The sequence below is a fragment of the Cyprinodon tularosa genome, unplaced genomic scaffold (genome assembly GCF_016077235.1).
Source record: "Cyprinodon tularosa strain WSP-4 unplaced genomic scaffold, ASM1607723v1 ctg285, whole genome shotgun sequence".
Classification (NCBI taxonomy): domain Eukaryota; kingdom Metazoa; phylum Chordata; class Actinopteri; order Cyprinodontiformes; family Cyprinodontidae; genus Cyprinodon; species Cyprinodon tularosa.
This window is the reverse complement of record NW_024038991.1, coordinates 1,077,181-1,099,107: the sequence shown is the minus strand read 5'-3', so window position 1 is coordinate 1,099,107 and position 21,927 is coordinate 1,077,181. Positions and strand designations below refer to the sequence as shown.

General features: G+C 37.4%; 1 protein-coding gene across 1 annotated transcript in view; it reads right to left on the bottom strand.

Moving 5' to 3' along the window:
* Nucleotides 1-412: 412 nt before the first annotated feature.
* LOC119786989 (protein phosphatase 1 regulatory subunit 29-like) overlaps nt 413-21,927 on the bottom strand; it is a 220,967-nt gene continuing 199,452 nt past the window's right edge. Inside the window, exons 4-7 of the mRNA XM_038290610.1 lie at nt 8,429-8,977; nt 6,399-6,548; nt 3,473-4,467; nt 413-2,639 (exon numbers count right to left, since the gene is read on the bottom strand). Of these exons, the coding sequence (XP_038146538.1) occupies nt 1,088-2,639; nt 3,473-4,467; nt 6,399-6,548; nt 8,429-8,632 (2,901 nt within the window). The 5' untranslated portion in view covers nt 8,633-8,977 and the 3' untranslated portion in view covers nt 413-1,087. The remainder of the gene's footprint in view (nt 2,640-3,472; nt 4,468-6,398; nt 6,549-8,428; nt 8,978-21,927) is intronic.

Below are 21,927 nucleotides of genomic sequence, written 5' to 3'. Positions count from 1 at the left end.
TTCACAGGAAACCTTTAACCTGCTCTCAATCTGCTTCTTTTCCAAAATGTGATTACTTGGCTATTTAGCACACAAGCTTACACCTGCACTTTCTGCTCACACAGCTTACCGTAAAGTAATTTTAGTATGACTCAGCCTATTGAAATGTAAATGTACACAAGGAAATGAGGCAAAATGCCTGTACATTTTTTTAGACTATTTGCTCACAACATCTAAAAATTCAAAATGAGCAAAACTCTAATCTTTCTGAAGTTCTCACAAACCTTTCCAGGTTGATTCCTCGTGTCTATTATCAAACTCTTTTGCTCTTATACTGAGCATGAGATAAATAATGACTCAGCTCCCACTTCCCTCAGCAATTAAAAGGGGATTTTGCACATTAAAACCCACAGCCCGTATGTACAGACCATTGGGTGTTTAACATCAATAACATTTTGCTCAACAAACAGTATCCCTGACCTGCTGTTACACTGGCTAATTGCCAGGGAGAACAATAAGGATGATAATGATAAGTATGATTTAATGTTTCTCCCCAAAGGCCTGTATACAAAAAGACCTTTTACAAAAAAAAACTTCTACCACTCTAATTTATCTTTTCATAGCAGCCCACGTAGAAGTAGTGCAGCTGAATTGCTGTCCTTTAAATCAATATTTGAAGGAATTAGGAAAAAAAGGGCTCAAGTAATAATCACGCTGCTTCTACTAAGATAGTTGAGCTACATTGTACCAGTAATGAGGTAGAAGATGTGTATCACCACTTTAACTTTGCTGATTAGAATGGACTTACATGTCTTTAAAGCCTGCAAGGACCAAAGTGCCCAGCATGAGGTCATCAGGTGACCAGATTACTGAGAGTTGTGGTGACAAACACCAGCCTCGTGTGCAACCATTAAAAATGTCTATGTACTGTCACCAAATACATGTTTAAAAAAAAAAATCACCTACAGATATGTCAACTCTGGGTCTTTTGGATGAAAACCCAAGTCACAAGACCCCGCTGCAGAAGGCTTTATCCCACCCCAGCATTAGTCTGCTGTTGCTCTTCAACTTAAAATCTCCCAAGAAATATTAGAGTTTTTTTTTCAACTCACATCTTTTGCTGGGCAGAAACACCCTTCCAATAATCCAAAATATCATGAAGATCCTCATCCTTGGCAAACTGCACCTTCTTACGTAAGGCATGTCCTGCTGCTATGTAGGAGGCCTCCTCACGTGGGTTTTTTTTGTATGGTCGAAAACGCTCCCAGATGCGTAGAGTGCTCTCAGATGTGTACTCTGGACTCGAGGAGTACCCAGAGTTGTAACTATGGTGACGAGAAGGAGACAGCTGGGAGTAGGTAGCTGTTGCATCCCTCTTTGTGCGCCCCAGTGGCTTTAGGAATGAGGCCTTTTGGGCAGGTGAGTCATTGCTATCCTCATAGTAGAGTGCAGGAAAGGAGTGTCGGTGCTCTGAGCTGTGGTAGTCTGGCTGAACCTCCAAGTGATGCTGCTGCTGTCCAGGCCCAGAGGCCCCGCATCCACTTCCATTCCCATTATTGCACCCTATACCACCACCATTTAAACTCACTCCACCACCATTTATATTTCCCTTTCCATTTCCACCACAGCCTCCTACACCACCAGGTCCCCCATTTCCACCCATCCCACCACAAACAGCAGGATTCCCCTTCTCTGTTGGATACTTGGGTGGGTCATTTCGCTGTTCCGGTACTTCTACATTGTACACTCTTGTATTCTTGACAGGTACAGCAGCAGGAGCACCACAACGGTTCTTTACTACAGCAGTGTCAGCACTGTGCTGCCTCTGAAGGGGCCGTACTGCATTAGCTGGGGGTGGGTCACGGTAAGGAGGGGAAAGAAACCCACCTCCACTGATGCCAGGCCGCTCCGACAGAGGCATGACTAGGGGAACCGGGGCCATTGAAGGGGGATGCGGCTGCTGATGTAGCTGTGGGTGAGGCTGAGGATGGGACTGAGGTTGTGGCTGAGGATGAGGGTGTGGCTGAGACTTTGGGTGTACCTTTGGAGAAGAGGCCATGATCTGATCTCCAGTAGACACAGTAGAGAGAGGCAAAAGATTGCGGGGAAGGGGGGCCATGCAAGGAGGCTGGGAGGAAGACAGAGAGTTACCATCATCAGCTGTCGTCACAGTATTGGCAGAGGCATCCAGCTTAAGGGCATCAATACAATTGTTGATGATCTGATTCACTTTGTCCACCTCTTTAGCGATAGTGGAAATTTCTGATGCTGAGCCGTGACCATCGTCATCCGAATCTTCCCCAGCCCCTGTTCCATTTTCAGCTACACCACGCATATCAACAACTACTTCTCCTCCAATTCCCCCAGCAATCACTACGCCATCTCTGCTGTCGCCAGCGATTCCTGTTGTCCTAACATCCATGTAGTTACTCTTGCTGCATGTTGCTTCAGAGAAGGCAGAGGCCATTTTTTCCCCCTGGGGCAAAGTTAGGCGAGAAGAACTTGTGTTTGCTGATCCATGCAGCATCCCTGTGCTAGAAGAAGTTGATGGTGGAGGCTTGCCTCCAGCTCCTCCTGAATGGTGGTGGTGGGACTGCTCCTGAAGACGCTGGATAGCACCTGGGTCATTGGCAACAGCTGCAGCTGCTTCAGAGCCATACCTAAAGAAGCAAATATTTGCTTTAGAAATGCATTTTATTTATTTATTTTTTTTTGCATTTTAGTAAAATACAATGACATAAACATTTTCTCCCTTTTAATGGAAGCCGTAAGAAATCAGGCAAAAATAATATGGCCTTAAGCCTTATATGTTTGGAAAATTCACTATAATTATAACTGAAATTTATTGATCTCACATTGGAGAAATTTCTGAATTCCAAGCGCAATGCCTTAACCACAAGGCCACCACTCCCATTGAAAGTGCCTACATTTAACCCATCCCCTTGGGGAGCAGCGGGCTGGAATCTTGGGGCACCCAGGGAGCAGTGTGGGGTTAAGGGTCTGACTCAGAGACCCAGAGTGGCAGGCTGTGGGAGTGGATTCCAAGCTCAGGATTCCAAGCTCTATGCCCTAACTACTAGGCCGCCACTACCCCAAGTAATAGTTCAAGACTTGTTTAGTTTTACATAATGAAAAAAAAAGGCAAAAAACAAGTTGCCCTTGGACCCTAACTTATTATCAAGATGTTAATTATTTTTAGAACCAAAATAAAAAAAAAATCAAACAAAACAAAAAAGGTATGTAGCCCCAAAAAACTAGAATTATCTAAATCAGGGGTGCTCAAGTCCAGTCCTCAAGAGCTCCTGCAACTTTTTTAACACACCTGAATCAAATGAGTGGCTCGTTACCGTGCCTCTGCTGAGCTACATGAGGGGATTGAGCGTTTTGATTAAGCTGGTTAGAGAAGAGATGTATCTAAGAGTAACAGGATGGTAGCTCTTGAGGACTGGACTTGAGCACCCCTGATCTACATATTAAAAATAAATTCCCCCACCTCATCTCCAGGATTGTTTTTTTCACGCTTATAGCCTTTTCCTTTTCTTCTTGGATGCGTCGCCTCCTGAGGCAGTAGTAGACAAGTCCAAGCACAATCACCATACCAAAGAGACATCCCAAGATGGTCATAATGTAGTGAGTAGTTGTGGAAGGATTGGAACGGAGGTCCTCTGGGCCAATAGCTCTTGTAGTGAAAGACAGGCAAGTATGATTGTAGCGTTGCAATTTACTTGCAGAAGCCACACAGTAAGTGTAATTAGTGTGTGGTTTCAGCTTATCTATAGGAATCTTCTCCTTTTTCTTTGTAAGGGGCATTATGTCTGTAGGGAAGGTATCATTATATTGGGAGAGGATGAACATCTTACTATATGGCTTTGGAATCTGCACAAACAGTGATGCAGTGGACAGGGAGACTGATTCAAGTTTAATGGAAATCTGAGAAACATAGTTGGGATCAGCTGTAGATGTTGTGGTTGGCTGAGGGTATAGACCCAGATCGGAACCGTCTAAATCCATTCCTGACCCATCTGGATCTGGCATCTGGGAGGTCATTCCGGGAATAATTACGCCATCACGACAGACAGATAAAAGGATGTACCGGGCATTTCTTCCATGCCCAGGGACTGGACCCAGGAGTGGGTAACCTGTCAGTTCTGTTGGAGTTTCACATTGGAGGCGGTCATAAGTGTGGGTTACATTGTTGAACTCCTCTAGCCATGTCAAAAAATTGTAGAGCTCACAGCCACAATGGAATGGGTTTCCTGCAAGCTCACAAACCATTAGCCTGTTGAGGACAGTAAAGGTAGATGGGTCAAGACGGGCCAACTTATTTAAAGATAAATCCAGGCTGCTAAGGTTAGGACACTCCCAGAAGGCATTGTTGGCAATGACCTCAATGAGGTTGTGCTGTAAAAAGAGGCACTGCAATCGCCCTAGGCCTCTCAACATTCCCTCAGTCAAATTGGTCAGTTTGTTGTAACCCAGCTGTAGAACCTGACAAGGAAAGACAGAGTACGTTCTTCAAACATTTCATAAAATAATGAGAAAACATACTCAAGGATTTAATTCTTTCAAAATGAACTGTAAATAACACTTGGCTATCTGCTAAAAATGGGGTAAGTCATTCTGAGATCTTTCTTCTCTTGTATACTGTTTGCTACAGACATAACAAGGAGCACATTTATGGTAAGGTTGAAGATTATATTTTTCCATAAGCCACCCATCTGCTCAAATCAGAATAACCCTGATTCTGGTGTGTCTCAGAACTCACTCTGTTTTAAAATATGACACATAGTTGCTATAAGTGCAACACTATGCCCATGCAATAAATACCAATATGATTTTAATGTATTTTCAACCTCTTATATTATTAAATAAATTGGACACTTTTACCTTGTGTTTTTATTTTCTTGTACTTTTTTGCTTATGGTAACAGGTGTGTAAATCTGGCTAGCCTAGTAAACTAGCACCCGCCAGCAGCCAAAATAATTTTTGCCTGCGAGTTAGTCTAGCCTCGATCAATGCTCCAGGCCCTAAATCTGGCAGGCCACTCACAATGCAGAGATGTGTTTTGAATGTCTGAATGCAAAGCGGGCGGGGATTGAGGGCATGACGACATCGCTGCACGACGCTGGAGAAAGGACAACACTAGCATGCACTGCGGCAGCAGCAGCTTTCAATAGAGCGCTCCATTGAAAGTTAAAAGTTCTCTTTCTGTTGCTGTTATTCAATAAAAGTAAATTTTGAGGCAAGAATATTCTACTTTAAAGCGTCACTATATGGTCCATTTACTGATTTAATGCGCAACTATAAAAATAAATTCCGAAGTTAAGAGGACCGTGGCCATCAGCGGAGCCCTGAGGCTAATGGCAGCCAGGCTAATGGCAGCCCGTCTGCTGCGGCCCTCTCTCGGCATAGCCGTGTGTGAATGACTGCTGCCGATTTTTGACTCAGCTTTGGAATCAGTTTTGGAAGGATTATTTGAAACGTAAGCAGGAAGAGGTTCTACGCTCATTCATTTTTAGGAAGGATGTATCCGCCGTTTTACCCACAGGCTGTTTGTTTACACAGCCCCACCAGCTTCCTGTTGCGCTTCCTATGTCACAGTCAGATGCACTCATTGGTTAGAGTGTTGGCCAATAGGCACAGACATGGTTTGAAAAACAACAGATTGTTCTCATCAACAATCTTACAATGTCTCATTTATCTGGGCCAGACTAAATAACACCTTTCATCTCCCATTTAGTCTGGATTATCAGGCTAATATCTGGCATGTTATAACCCAAATATTAGCTTATTTTAAGATATATAGAATATTTTTTCACGTCCATATACAGCACTTGGCATGTACTGATGACCAGGGCTGCCCTTCTCAAAACCAGTCGAAGTAACGTGAGGGGGTTGGATCCATCAGTGAATGAGTCATATGACCAACGGCGTGGCTTTAAGGCAGTCTAAGTTCCCCAAACATATTTTTACTATGCTTATTTAGGATTTCATCTTAAGTGGTGAGTGTGAGCTTGTCTTTACATGTAACCTCATGATCTCTCAAGCTACTGGTCCAAAGTGATCTGCTATCAGATTCCAAAAACACAGAGGGTGAAGGTTTAACTTTGTGACAGTGAAGTGTTGCCACTTACTATCAAGGGTACTAAAAATTTTAAGTTATAGGTCTAGTGACTCTAGTGGCTAAATGTTACTTTTGCTTTAATATAGAATGTATAGGTTTAATTTGCTTAGAAAAACACTGCTTACTGCATAGTTTGCTCTACATCTAACAGCATCCAACGCATAATAAAAGCATAATATAAACTCAGATGAAATGATAAAAGCTGTTTTTTGCCAACTTTTAATATCAAAAACTTTAAATAAAGTGAGACAAACAATCAGAAAAACAAAGTTCAATTTATTGCTACTGTACCAACCTGAAGGTTAGCTTGTCCAGTAAAGGCTCCATCTTCAATGTAGCTTATCTCATTCTTCGTAAGGTTGAGATCAGTAAGGTTTGTGAAGCGGTACATGGAGGTAAATAGCACTGCTTTGAGTTTGTTTTCATTCAACCTCAAGTCATGAACCTGAAGGTAACAAGAAAAAATAATAAAGATGAACTTTCTCTATCGAAAGTAAAATAAATAAATAAATAAATATTTAAGAAAAGTAGAATTTTGTCTTCTAAATTACTGTATTTTTTTTTCATTCACTGTAATTAAAACCAGGAATTTTTTTCAGTTGCTGATTCAAAGCACTCAAATGCATCTAAAGAGCCTGAGCAGAGGTAATTTCTATTCACAAAGAGGTTAAAATTTATAATCACATATTTTAACATGACTTTATTTTCTTAACAAATCCATTTTGTGAGATTCTTTCTAAAAGTAAACAGTTAGAATTATTTTTTTGGGGGTGTACAAGATGCTAAAAACATGTATTGACATCTATTGGAGTCTGAAGAATTTGTGATTCAACAGGGTGAGTTAATATTCTAAAGTAAATAAAACTGTCACTGTTTAGGATTTCCCTATATAGAAAAACTCAATCACTTCTCCATTTTAAATCACAAGTCAAAACTCATCTGTTTCCTTCCCTTACCTTCCGTGTCCTAGCCTTTTTATTTTTTAAGTGGTTTTTATTCTGTGTTTTGATGTTGTTTCTGCCATCGTGTTTTTATCTTTCATACGTTGACCTTGGGTGTCAAGAAAAACGCCTTAGAAATATAAGTTTTATTATTATCATATTTACAGACACAAACATACTTTTATTCAGCTAATATATAAAGTTACATTGCAGCACAATGATCTCAAGCAAATCTGAAAAATAGACTGCGTTGTCCTAGATTTTGTAAGGATCAACTCAAAATCTAAACCAGAAGTTTTTTAACTTAATTATCAAAAAATAAATCAGACTTTTTTAAGGTTACATGTCTTAAAAATGTAAAAATAATTCTTGTTAATATGTTGGTTTACAGGTAACGATTGAAAGACAATTTACACCCATACTGTAAATGCTATCAAGTGCTTGCCAGATTAGGATGATTTGAATTTTGATAATAAGGAAAATTTCACACTCTAATTTCATAAGATATATAGCATTATATATGACATGTGTGATAACAGTTTGATGCCTGAGTGGAAAATGTGCATTTGATTTCACAAAAGAACAATAAAAATAAAGAAAATATACATCTAATTAAAAGTGTTGATATTAGAGTGCATATAACAAATATATTAAGCCCCCTATGGTATGAAAAGGCACACTGTTAATACAGTGTGTTACCTTTGTCCTTTAAAAATTCAGTTTTTATTTCCAATAATAAAATTCTTTAATGAAAGTAAATTCTGAACCTTTTATATCTCTATTACAAGCTATATACGTAATAGTGCTGTTATTCACTTAAAACACTCACCAGCATATTATCTTTAGACAGCCTTTTCTCAAACAACTGATATTTTGTCGCCCTAGGAGTTACAGGACAGGCCTTGCCTTTCTTGAAAATGTGAAAAACCTTTTTTATTTAAAGGATTCTTTGCATCTGGGTTTGCTGAAAGTCTTGGCTGCTTTAATTTGAGAATCAGCTAACCACATGTTAACTTATAGAGTTGAAAATGATTCCTTTAATTACCACAACTATTTATCATTTAATTCTAGTCAATATAATTACACATAGTTTTTTCTTAGTGAGTTTAATTCTATACCATGCTTTTTGGCAATAAATGGCACACTTTTCATATTTTTCCAAACAATTCAGCGCCAATTCACAAGCAAGCATTAAAGGTGTGACATTTCCAAGTTGCCACATGAGGTTAAGTGGATGTGTAGATTAAACTTCAACACTGTCAAAGTAACAAAAACTAGAAGCTATTTTCAAGCTCACTCTATCATAAATTGAACTGCATGTACATATATTGTTTAATATGGATGGCTGCAGGTGTAAGAAGTTCACTGATAACCTCGTACTAACCGTGCTGTTGACGTGCGGGGGAATGGTCTCAAACGGAGGTTGGTTCTGACTGCAGATAGCCAACCAAACGTAACCTTTATCCCCCTCTATCAGCCAGCAGTCCCCTTTCACCATAACAGGCAGGCGTAGGAGCAACAGTGCAGGAAGGAGGAGGGAAAGATGCAGGGATGGAAACAGGAAGGACAAACGTTGTCTAGCAGCCATGGTTTGAATTCAGAGCGTTGGATGTCACCTTAGGTGAATGGAGAGGGGGGATATTGGAGCTGACAGGGGAAAGGAAGAGAGCAGTAGTTCAAATTTAAAATGGGAAGGGGTGCAGATAGGGGCAAGAAGGCCAGGCTAAGAAAAATTTAAACGGCAGAGGAGGATGTCTTCTTGATAATTAACGCTTAAGCTGAAGTATTGAAGTTAGTTGTGTTTCCATTTTAGGTGTTCCATGTCAAAAGATTTTGAAGGCTGTATCCCCAGCAGCAGCTCATGGCCCTTGATGATGATACGTCTTGATAGGACAGATCAGGCAGTAGTCCCTCTAAGAGAAAGTTTCTTTGTCTACAACAGAAAGAGAAAAAAAGAATAGATCTAATTATTGATTGAGTTATTTTAAAAAAACATTGTTAAATACTTTTGATTGCTAAATCACTTAGTGATGGCACAATAGTAATGAATTTATATTTTCTTGAAGTTTTGATTATGCATTGCTAAGTGTGTTTTTTGAGTTATTCTTATTTTTGATCCTCACACTGAAATAGAAATTATATATATATATATATATATATATATATATATATATATATATATATATATATATATATATATATATATATATATATATATATATATATACTTAATTATTGCCATGTGCAATTCAGTTGGAACTATGTTTTATGTCAACTTAAACAATATAAGCTAAATAAGTACAGTTAAAAAAAAAATGGAAACACAGATGTGTTAAACTGAACACATATAAGAGCTGCTGTAATTTGCATGTTTAACAGGATACTAGCTGACATTTAGCTATTTACCTTTCCCAGGGGATTAACTGTGGATCAGGGTCTAATCCAGCGTAAAATATTATGTATCTCATCACTGCAGCATCCAGTATTTTAATTTGCTACCAGAGTTTTGTTTTCTTTCCAAGAAAAAGAAAGAATGCCTCAAAGACATTAATGAAAGTGACTTTATATTTAAAATGTCAAATGAAATGACTTTTTCCAGTGCAAACTCTTATTTAGGTTGCTTTAAGTATCATTTTCTCTTAAAACAGGGAGAATTTGAAAGCTTTGCCAAACAATGCACAATAAGTTTGAAAGAAAAGGAATGATGAGGCAAACAATAGTCAGTTCAGTTATCAAATGTGTGTTAGCAAATGTGAGTAATCCTGTTGATATTTGATTTAGCACTAATCGATGAGAGGCAAACACTTTAAATCATCAAAACCAGTTAGCCTTCAGCAAGGCCTATATTGTGTAACATGATTTTACAACAGAAAATTGTCTTCAGAGAACATAATAATAATTAAAAAAAAACTATTGTTAGGATGTATTAATTGCAGACACTGTGCTTTAGTACGTTTTGCATACTGTAGCACTTTAAAAAATGAGCCAAGGTTATCAGATACAAACGAAACGAACACTGCCCTTTGTTTTCCCTTTGAAAACAAGCAGATTTCCATTTAATCCCTGTGCAAACTGACCTGGACTGGGCCAGTGTAAAGTCTTGCGAAGAAGACTGGCACAGTTACTACTCCCATATTTACTCAAAGGGTCAAAGATGTCAGCATAATTAACTTTTTAAGTTTTTAAGAAAAAAACTAAAAAAAAAAAACTCACTCAGCTTGATTGAAAAAAGACTTTTACCAGAATTAGGGATGTTTAAACTATTCTGGTGGCTGATTCTGGTGGTGCTGGTGGCAATACCAAACAATCAAGTGTCACTGGTTCTGTCAGCACCCTAATGAATTAACAGCTCTTATCATTATTTTTATAGCTATGCTATACAGTTGTTAAAATGTTGTGCAATAAAACAGCACTTAATCATTTGCTGTCTATTCAGCTGTGAGGCTGACTAATTTCACAATTTAGAAGCAGCATATGGAGAAAAGTTAGGATATGAGGAATATAAAGAGCAGCTAGTGACACTTGAAACATTTTTGAAAGAACCTAGAGAAGCAACTTTTATTCTCATTTTTTTCCTTTTACATACTCTCTAAATCATAACTAAGTACTAAATACAAATGTATATCACACATGAAGTTTTAATAAGAAATATAAACTAAAGACTAAAGAAGGGCCCAGTGTGACAAGTATTGCAAATGTTATTTAAAAAAAGACAAGTCATGGTTACTAGTTACTTCTTCAAAACAGTACATATGTTAGTAATTCAGCTACTGCACAAAGTAACTAATTACTAGTGAAAGTAACTTTCTTGTTAACAGAACTTTAAATTTAACTGAAAATTCAGTTATAAAATACATGTATAAGATTTTGATATTAATTAATAGAAAAATTAACAAGGATGAAAACATTGCATGCCAATTTGCATGGTTTAGGCCAAAAAAACAGATTAGAACCTTTAAGACTCTATATTTTAGCCCTTTGTGTGGCTTACCTGACTATAAAATCGGTATAAAATGGAAAAATAATGCTTTAAAGTAATTTATGAAAAAACTAAGAATACTTTGCCATTGATTTAAACAACGGTCACACTGTTCCAATAAACAACACAACAGTATTTTTGTCTAAAAAAAATAGTACACTTTTCAATTGAATAACACATGCACCATGTGGACAGCCTGCTTTCAGTCAGTGATAAAATGATGTGAGGAGTTTCTTTAGTTAAAGATAATTCTAACCAACGTATATTAAGTCATTGTTCCCGCTAATGGGCAAATTACAGAAACAGTTGACCTTAGATATAAGTGAGTTTCTTTAGGGACACTGTCCTAAATGGCGCTGGACAATTGTTTGTCCTCTGAGTCAATGTTCATGGCATGCTGAACATCTGCTCACATTGAGGCTCCTCAGCCAATCGGCATCACATATGCCTATCTCAGCTCCCTGCTATGTCCCTGCAGTAAAAGCCTCTTCCACAGCATAGTGCATTTAGAAAAAGTCAATTTAGTTGATTGAGTCGAAGAAACAAGCTGCATTAGTTTCCAAGTAACGTAACGGCATTACAAATATGTGAAGAGTAATTATTTAGAGTTTTTTTTTTCTTTTTTTTGTGAAAAGATAACCTAGTAACTAATGCTATCATTATGTAGTGTTGTTACTCCTAATACTGGGAACCACTGCAATATACAATTGATGATTGTTTATTGAATGAATGATTGGCAGTGGCTGTAACTTCAATTATCACAGATTTTATTTTGGATAATTTTGATAATCAGTCTGCCGACCTGAAGCAGAAGCCCTTGAATCACAGCAGAGAAGAATTTCCAGGAGTGGGTGCAAAACCATCTGTTTGGGCAGCAGAACATCAAATGTGTGATATAAAAATATTCAAAGACATTACAACTTGGCTGTATGTAACACGTGGGATGAGATTATCTTCAGCAAAGCCCAGAGCATGGCTAAAATGAAGGTTCCCATATTTCCTGCATTCATAGTACACCTTCTGGAGGGAGTGTGGAGCCTTTTGTATCCTTTCTTCCTATTATATTATTTCTAACAGATACCATATTGTTTCTTACGCATTCTTGATAGCATAAGAAATCTCTTTAACATAGATCTGAGAGACTAATAACCTACTGTACTTTCTGAGCAAATGAGTGTAAAATCTCAAAGTTCCTCATTCAACAAAAGTAAAACATTACCACTTCCACACCATGTTGAGTTGAACTGAGTTGAAGTTAGCAATGCTTGGGCTATCCTGTAGGAATACCTTCCTTATCACGCTTGTTATGCTGCTTTTTCCTCCAGCTCCAAAATTTATCCTAGCAGAAGAACAGAGTAAGAGTGAAGGAATTCAGAAGATTTAACTGAAGTTCATAGGTTTGACATTTATATACTAGTTGAAATTAACATGGGATCATTTATACTGTAGTAATGTTTACACAAAGTTAAAAGTCCAATGAATTACATTTGCTTGACAAGTTGAGACTATTTAATTCAGCCAGAACTGTAGTTAGCCAGCTAATTTAAAACATTAAAACTTTTATTCTTCCTCTTAGAAGAATTTAAGGATTGATAGGAACTTAATTGAAAATAAGGAATCAGAATCTGAACCAAAATTGTTAAATTTCAAATGATGCCTAACCCTTACATTTACTAGCTCTTAATACATAAAAGACAAGTCAGTCATGACTCACTTAAAAGAATGCTGTTTACTGTTCGGTCCTGTCAGAAAAGCTTTGATCAGCACAGTTTTATGATTGTGTAATAATCCTGACCGTACCCTGCCCATTTTATCTTATCATCTAGGTGGCTCTGCTGTCAGTCACTCCAGTTATCTGCTTCTGTATTTCATTTTATCTAACAGCCTGTCTTCGTATTTCTTCCTTTTTTGTACTTCTCTTTATCTTTATTGTCTTCAGTCTGCTTATCTCTCCTACCTTTCAAACAGAAACACAAATGAATATGCTTTATCAACAAAATGGATCCCTGTGTGGCTTTGTGTTCAAAAACATGGCCGCTGCATTCATCTAATGCATATATTGTATAGAAACCAATAGAATGTCCTATTTTTTGTTTCATGCTATGACTAATATCATTCTTTTACTCTGTTGTATTGTCATGTTTGATAACTGAAATTTTATTAAAACATTGTACCTGACACAAGCACTAATCATGCCATGTCACAAAGCAAATGGACTCTACTGAACCAGAACTACCAGGTGTTATCAAAATGAAAGGGTTAGTCTGGGATTTTCCAGAAGTGATGTTGAGTGGACAGCTTACAGCATGACAACTGTAATTTAGATCCTGCTTTTGGACCTACTTTATTTCACATATTCCAGTAACTTCCAGGTGTGTAAAAGGACATATGTTGAAGTAATTATTTGTTACAAAGAAGCTCTCATAGTGAATGTGTTTATGTGGTTTGTGCGTGCTAAGCATAAAGTGGCTATATCTAACTGGAAGATATTAGAGGTTTTATATAGCTCAAATACAAAGCAGTACATGGAAAACAAAAACAGCTATTCTATATATGTATTGAATAAATGCTGTTTTCAGATTGTTAAGTTAATATAAATGTTATAAGTTCATTTGGGTCAGCTGTGTGAATATAGCCTATTGTAGTTAAGTAGACTCTGCTTTACACTTTTCCACAACCTTTTTCTTGACCTTTCCTGAGTTATTATGGTTTTAATGTTACTGATTGTTCACTAATTATTCTAAACAACCTCTGAGACCTTTGCAGAACAGGTATGTTAATGTTAATACACAGTTACACTGAAAGAATCATTTAACTAATTACAGGATTTCTTGAAACATGTAATTTCGTGTAGGGAAATCAGATATTACAGGGGTTGATACCAATATATGTCACTATTCAGTTTTTTACTATTTCAAGAAATTAATCAAAATACTTTGTACTTGTCACATTGATGCTTTTTGAGTTGTTGGTATATTGCATAAATTTAAATTAAATCAATACAAGTATTTAGTTTGAATGTTGGAAAAACATGAAAAAAATGCTTTAACGGCACTGTGAAAATATAAGCTGAGGCCCGTCCCCTAGTATTACTTATATTAGCTATTGTGTGTTTGACTGACAGCACAACCTACTGTAGCTGAAGATGCATAAAAGCACCTTGCCAGCTTTATATAATTAAGCATACAGTGAATAAGTCAAACACCTAAACTGACATCAAGCCAAAATGTCAAACACTCAGTCATCCATTCAGTCACTTTCCTCTGTCTAGAGCAGAATGTGCAGAAATAAAATAGAAGGAAATCTTAACATTCTGCTTATTTTTGCTGTGTTCTCCAGATTTGCTGAATTGCTTTTTCACATTTGTTTTTCTCTTTGTTTTAGTTTTCATATTGCTCGTGCACTTTCACTTCAAAATCTAAAGCATTGTTTGTTCTAAGTCTGTTTTTGCCTTTTATTCTCCCCAACTAATTTCATTTTTTTTTTCTTTTCTCATTTCCAGGGTATTTTCTGGCAACAGTTATCCAAGTTTTCAACTGCATGTTCCTCCTTCATCTAGCCTGAATTGGATTCCGCGTTTTAATACTTATAATTGTATAAGTTATTAGTTGATATAATGAGAGCTCTTTACAGTCTGGCAATGGAACACTCCATCCCTTGGTCAAGTGACTAGCTTCTAAGAAGGATTTTCTACAATCTATAATGTTGGATGGATTTTGTTGGAGGGAGTGTGTGTCAACCCTTCACAGGTTGATGATTTTGTTGAGGGGGTTGCTAGTTCTCTGCGTATTGCCTTAGACAACGCAGCTCCTTTGAAAATGAAAACCGTTAAAAATAGAAAGCTTGCTCCTTGGTTTAATGCAGAGCTGCGTACTTTGAAGCAAAATGCTAGGAAACTGGAGAGAAAATATCGCTCCACAGGCCTGCGAGAGTCCTTCCTAGTCTGGAAAAATGGTTTACTGCTGTATAAGAGGACCCTTTGTAAAGCAAGAGCAGCATACTTCTCCTCATTAATAGAGGAGAATAAGAATAATCCTAGATTTCTTTTTAATACAGTTGCCAAACTCACCCAGAGCCATAGCTCTGTTGAACCGTCCATTCCACCTGCTCTTAGCAGCAATGATTTTATGGGATTCTTTATAAATAAGATTGATCTTATTAAAAATAAGATCATAAGCACTCCTCTATCCGCGATTGTACCTGAGGTAGTCATGGAATCTGAACCGGGTTTAGACTGCTTTGATCCAGTTGAACTCTCTGAATTAGCAAAATTATTGTCTTCATCTAAGCCTTCAACTTGTATGTTAGATCCAGTTCCAACCAGGTTATTTAAGGAGGTATTCCCTTTGATCTCCTCCTCCATTTTAGATGTGATTAATCTATCTCTGTTACAGGGATATGTACCTAAAGCTTTTAAGATTGCTGTAATTAAACCTCTGGTTAAGAAACCGTCTCTTGACCCAGATGACTTGGTCAATTATAGACCTATATCCAATCTTCCTTTCTTATCCAAAATTCTTGAGAAAGTAGTTGCCAAACAAGTTTGCGATCACTTCCACCATAATGAACTTTTTGAAGAGTTTCAGTCTGGCTTTAGAGCTCATCATAGCACTGAAACAGCTCTGGTGAAAGTCACTAATGATATTCTCATGGCCTCAGATAATGGACTTGTATCTGTGCTCGTCCTGTTGGATCTTAGTGCTGCATTTGATACAGTTGACCATAATATTCTTTTAGAAAGACTTGAATATTTTGTTGGAATTAAAGGAACAGCACTAGACTGGTTTAAATCTTATCTATCTGATCGAATTCAGTTTGTTCATGTTAATGATAGATCCTTCAACACGCTCAAAGGTTACCTGTGGAGTACCACAGGGATCAGTGCTAGGACCAATTCTCTTTACTTTATACATGCTCCCAATTGGTAGAATTATTAGACAGCATGGGATTAATTTCCACTGTTATGCTGATGATACCCAGCTATATCTGTCTATAAATCCAGATGAAGCTAACCCATTACATAGATTACAGGCATGTCTTGAAGACATAAAAACCTGGATGACTCTTAATTTTCTGCTTCTGAATGCAGACAAAACAGAAGTTATAGTCTTTGGACCAGAGTCTCTGAAAAAGAAACTGATTAGCCAGTCACTTCATTTGGATGGGATTAAACTGATTTCAGATAATAAAGTAAAAAATCTTGGTGTTATTTTTGATCAGGACCTGTCATTTAAATCCCATATCAAAGAGGTTTCTAGAATTTCCTTCTTTCATCTGAGGAACATTGCAAAAATTAGAAATATCCTGTCCAGGGGTGATGCTGAGAAACTAGTCCATGCATTTGTTACTTCAAGGCTGGACTATTGTAATTCTTTACTATAGGAAGTACAAATTGTAGTTAAAAGCTTCACTGACCCAAAAATGCTGCAGCCAGCAAATAAAATGAAAAAAGATAAATATTCCCCTATTGGTTCCTTAGGGCTTCTGTTAAATAAAGAATAAATTTTAAAATCCCCTTCTAACTTTATAAACCTTTAAAGGGCCCAAGCCCATTTAATCAAGATCTGATTGTTCCTTATTTTCCTAACAGAGCACTTGTTATTGAGGTTTAAGTGGTTCCCAGAATTTTTAAAAAGTAGAATGGAGGGGGTCTTTTATTTTCAGGCTCCTTCCTGTGGGAACCAATACAGTTTTGTGTGAGGAACACCTGTCTATTTTAAGGCTAGGCTTAAAAATTTTTTTTTTTTGATAAACTTTTTTTTAGGGTGGTCAGGTTATCCTGAGCACTTATAGTTTGCTGCAAAGGCTTAGACTTTTTTGGGGGAATAGGGCCCCCCCTTCTCATTTGCTTATTCTCTCTCTGTTCTCCCATCCAGAATCTGTTAGTTCAATCCTAACCCTTTTGCTCTCTCTGCTTTTCCTCAAATGCTTTGCCTGTTTGCCCGTTTGGCTGTACGTCATCCTGGAAAAAAACATCAGCTGTGCTGCTTCTATCAAACCCTTGTTAATAGATGTTTGGGGACGGCCTGTTTTCCCTGTGGTCCTGTTTTTGAGTACGATTGGATGTGCTTTTTTCCCCTTTGGATGGGAGCTGCCCTTGGGGGTGTTCCTTGGTGTTTTTTTCCCCCCCCTTTTTTCCCTCTTTTTTTTTCTTCTTTTTTTTTCCTTAACCCCATTCCAATCCCTACCCCTTTTTTTTCTTTTTTTTTTTTAAAATTTTTTTTTTTTCCCCTTACTGCGTAAGAAACTTTTGGGGATTTTTTGGCTGACAAAAAGCTCAATGGGCCCCAATAAAAAATTTGTATCTTTGTTTAGATTTTTACTGTTAACGGGGTGCCGAGAAAGGAAGGGGAATTTTGGGGCAAAAATTTAAAATAAAAATGAATTTAAATTTAATTTGGTGTGTTTTGAGAAGGTTGCAAGTACCCAGTTCGAAACCAACAGCCTCCACTCTGGGTTCCTGAGCAAAACCCTTAACCCCTGATTGCTCCCCTGCAGACCATTGCTCCCAAAGGGGATGTGTCATAAAGGCAGAGAACGAATTTCACTATTGTGGGACAATAAAGGGATTTACATAAACTGTAAAGAAAATTGTATATCACAGGATTTCCTATATGCAATGTAAAACTATTCATGTGAATATGTAAAATGTTTGGAAACCTGATGTTTTTTGGTCAGTCAACCACTATATTTTAACACGCTTTTTCACTTTTATAAAGAGGACGGGATTTTTATATTAGATTTAACTGTTTTGTAAATTTTGTAAACTTACAAGTTTATTTTTGAGGTTTAAGAATTATTCTGCACACATGCTGTTAGTGTAAGTGTTTAATCCTAATATAGTACAAACTTGCAAATTTAGTGAGTCTAAAAAGCATCTGCTGAGATATCTACATCCACTTCTTGGAAAAGGCCTTTGTTTATTAATAAACATTATGAAAATAGCCTATTTCAGACCGCATTTTAAATTATCAGATAACACTTAAAGTTAATTCAACTTAGTATGATGCATGACCTCTAATACAATGCCTGGGTGGTTTTGAGATACAAAAGGCTGGATTGCTCTGTTGGAAGGTCTAGTGATGCATTTCCATCCATCTCAGACTGTGTAGCCTTTTCTCCAAGTATTTCCTAAAACTATATTGAACCTGTCTTGCAATCCACAAACTAAGAACCCTCAAAGCATATGTTAGACATCACTATGATATTACTATAGAAAGGTTACAAAATATGCCTGATATATGCAGACTTGAAAACCTGTCCTCGACTTAAATCATTATTGGAAATATCCCCATGTTGCGAGTAATTTATGAATGAGAAAAAATGTAGCAGCAGTTGGGTAAGCACGAGCGACCACAGGCAAGAACAGTATTGGATAAAATGCACAGGACAAATTTAATTAGTAATAGTAAGCAAAGCTCTAGTAACAAATCATGGCTAATTACAGCTCAATACAACTCAAATAAAATATAATTTAACAAAAACCTTAAAGGAACAAAAAAATTTATTTGAAAAATATGTATCTATTAAAGCGTTTTTTTACTAGTTTTTAATATGAGTCCTAGAGATTCTTCTTCTTTGATCTCTATATTTTTGTGTTCTACTTTAAAGGTATAAACTACTAGTGTGTATATAGAGATGCAGGTATTCATGTTTCTGATTGTGGCAGGAAACTAATTAAAAGTAAATATACACAGTTAGGCTGCAAGTACCATTACAGCTTTTATTACACTAAAGTGTTTGTGTTCAGCTGTAGCGTGCATGGCTGTGTGTGAAGGAAATTAATTATAGCAATACCGCTTTATTTATCATTTCATAACTCATGAAAGAACCTGTCCTCGTGAACTCTATAGGTGCTAGAGGCTGACATTTAAACACACAGAACATACCACACTTCCTTGCTTGTGAATGTGGCAGCAAAAGGAACAGATCTCTGAGTTCTATGGGTAAAATAAGAAGAAAGGGGGATAAGGTAGGCATTGAGACAAGAATTAATTCATTCTTTTTAATTCTGCCTCTCTGTCATCCCATCAGGTTAACCCAACTGGGGCTTAAATCTCTTTTCAAGTTTGACCTTTATGTGAAATTGAAAGATGAGGGTGAGGAGTGGTCAAAATATTAGATGAGGACATGAGAAAATGCTATTTAATCTTACTAAAGTATGGAAATACCCAAATATACGGGCTGGAGGGCAAACCCAACATTTGTTGTTGGAAAAATGGTTGTTAACATAAGGGAAATCATTATGAAATGCAATGCCAGTTTCAGCTTCAGTGGTAGCAGCAGGATAAATTGCTGCACATATGCAAGCATTAACACATGGAGGCTCTCCAGTTCAACAGCCGTTCTTTTCCTTTTTGGCAAGCAAGAGCATAGCTTGGTGCCTGATTTAGAAGTAGTTTCTTTCTGAGTACATATATTGTAGTTTTGCACAGACTGGTATCAACTCGTGCTCAAAATTGAAAACTTACATCATTAGAGTGAATTTTCCTTTTATTACAAAATCAGTTTGTACATCTTCCAAAACATCATAAAAAAATGATATGAAAACTAACGTATTTTCCCATGTAGCAGTAACTTGTTTGTTAAAGTTTATTTACCTTTATCTGTTTGTGTATGTTAATAGGAGAGTTGTGTTTGATTACAAAATAAATCTGTTAACATAGAAAAAGTAAAATTACCACTGGGGGAAACCTATTAAGCCTGAACACCTATACTAAATAGGAAGAGAGATAGAAACTAATCATCCCGCTTTCTGCACAACCCTTTCAGTGGAGGGAGCAAAGGCTGTACATCCTGTAAATGCCAACATTAAAGGTAAACATGTCTACTAGTTATATCTAATGGGTTGTTGCAAATCATGTTCTCTGAGGGTTACATGCTACTATAAATGAATACACCTTTATATGTTTTGGATTTTTGTTGGAGGGCTTCAGCGGTATCTTATATTTGTATGATGTTTGCTTTTTGTATTTCTTTCCAAAAGGCTACAGTCCCAATCTGATAAGCATTATCTATGTGGATGTCCATCAAATGCTTTATGACGGAAAGTCATGTTTTATTAAATCGAGGGAGAAAAAAGGGCCAGGTTCAAAGATGCACACTACACCTCATGTCACTTTGCAAGTTCCTTTAGTATTCCATTTTTCATAAACATACCACAATATAGAAGTTAAGTCTTTTTTCTTCGACTGGGTTTAATTGTATAACGATTGTCTGCTGTCCCACTGCATTAATCTATGTTGACTCTTAGACATTTTTTCTTTTTGAATATTATTCTACTATTGCTAATTTTGACAGTCGGCATGCACACAGAATCTCTCCATTGTCTGGCTTTGCATCAATGCCTCTTTTGAGGCAGCACTGAATGCAGATGATGTTTAGTCTTAGGCTGCACCTCACAGAGGCAAACACAGCATACATACAGGTGCTGGTCATAAAATTAGAATATCATGAAAAAGTAGATTGATTTCAGTAATTCCATTTAAAAAATGAAACTTGTATATTATATTCATACATTACATACAAACTCATATATTTCAGATGTTTATTTTGTTTAATTTTGATGATTACAAATGACAACAAATGAAAATCTCAAATTCATCATATCAGAAAATTAGAATATTACTGAAGACCAATAAAAACAAAGGATTTATAGAAATGTTGGCCAACTGAAAAGTATGAACATGAAAAGTATGAGCATGTACAGCACTCAGTATTTAGTTGGGCCTCCTTTGGCCTGTATTACTGCAGCAATGCGGCGTGGCATGGAGTCGATCAGTCTGTGGCACTGCTCAGGTGTTATGATAGCCCAGGTTGCTCTAATAGTGGCTTTTAGCTCTTCTGAATTGTTGGGTCTGGTGTATTGCATCTTCTTCTTCACAATACCCCATAGATTTTCTATGGGGTTAAGGTCAGGAGAGTTTGCTGGCCAATTAAGAACAGGGATACCATGGTCCTTCAACCAGGTACTGGTAGCTTTGGCACTGTGTGTAGGTGCCAAGTCCTGTTGGAAAATGAAATCTGCATCTCCAAAAAGTTGGTCAGCTGCAGGAAGCATGAAGTGCTCTAAAACTTCCTGGTATGTGGCTGCGTTGACACTGGACCTCAGAAAACACAATGGACCAACACCAGCAGATGACATGGCACCCCAAACCATCACTGACTGTGGAAACTTTACACTGGACTTCAAGCAACGTGGATGAAGTGCCTCTCTTCTTTTCCTCCAGACTCTGGGACCTTGATTTCCAAAGGAAATGCAAAATTTACTTTCATCAGAGAACATGACTTTGGACCACTCACCAGCAGTCCAGTCCTGTTTCTCTTTAGCCCAGGCAAGACGCTTCTGACGCTGTCTGTGGTTCAAGAGTGGCTTGACACAAGGAATGCGACAGCAGAAACCCATGTCTTTCATACGTCTGTGTGTGGTGGTTCTTGAAGCACTCACTCCAGCTGCAGTCCACTCTTTGTGAATCTCCCCCACATTTTTGAATGGGTTTTGTTTCACAATCCTCTCCAGGGTGCGGTTATCTCTCTTGCTTGTACACTTTTTTCGACCACATCTTTTCCTTCCCTTCGCCTCTCTATTAATGTGCTTGGACACTGAGCTCTGTGAACAGCCAGCCTCTTTAGCGATGACCTTTTGTGTCTTGCCCTCCTTGTGCAAGGTGTCGATGGTCGTCTTTTGGACAACTGTCAAGTCAGCAGTCTTCCCCATTATTGTGTAGCCTATAGAACTAGACTGAAAGACCATTTAAAGGCTTTTGCAGGTGGTTTGAGTTAATTAGCTGATTAGAGTGTGGCACCAGGGGCCATCAATTTTGAACCTTTTCACAATATTCTAATTTTCTGATATGATGAATTTGAGATTTTCATTTGTTGTCATTTGTAATCATCAAAATTAA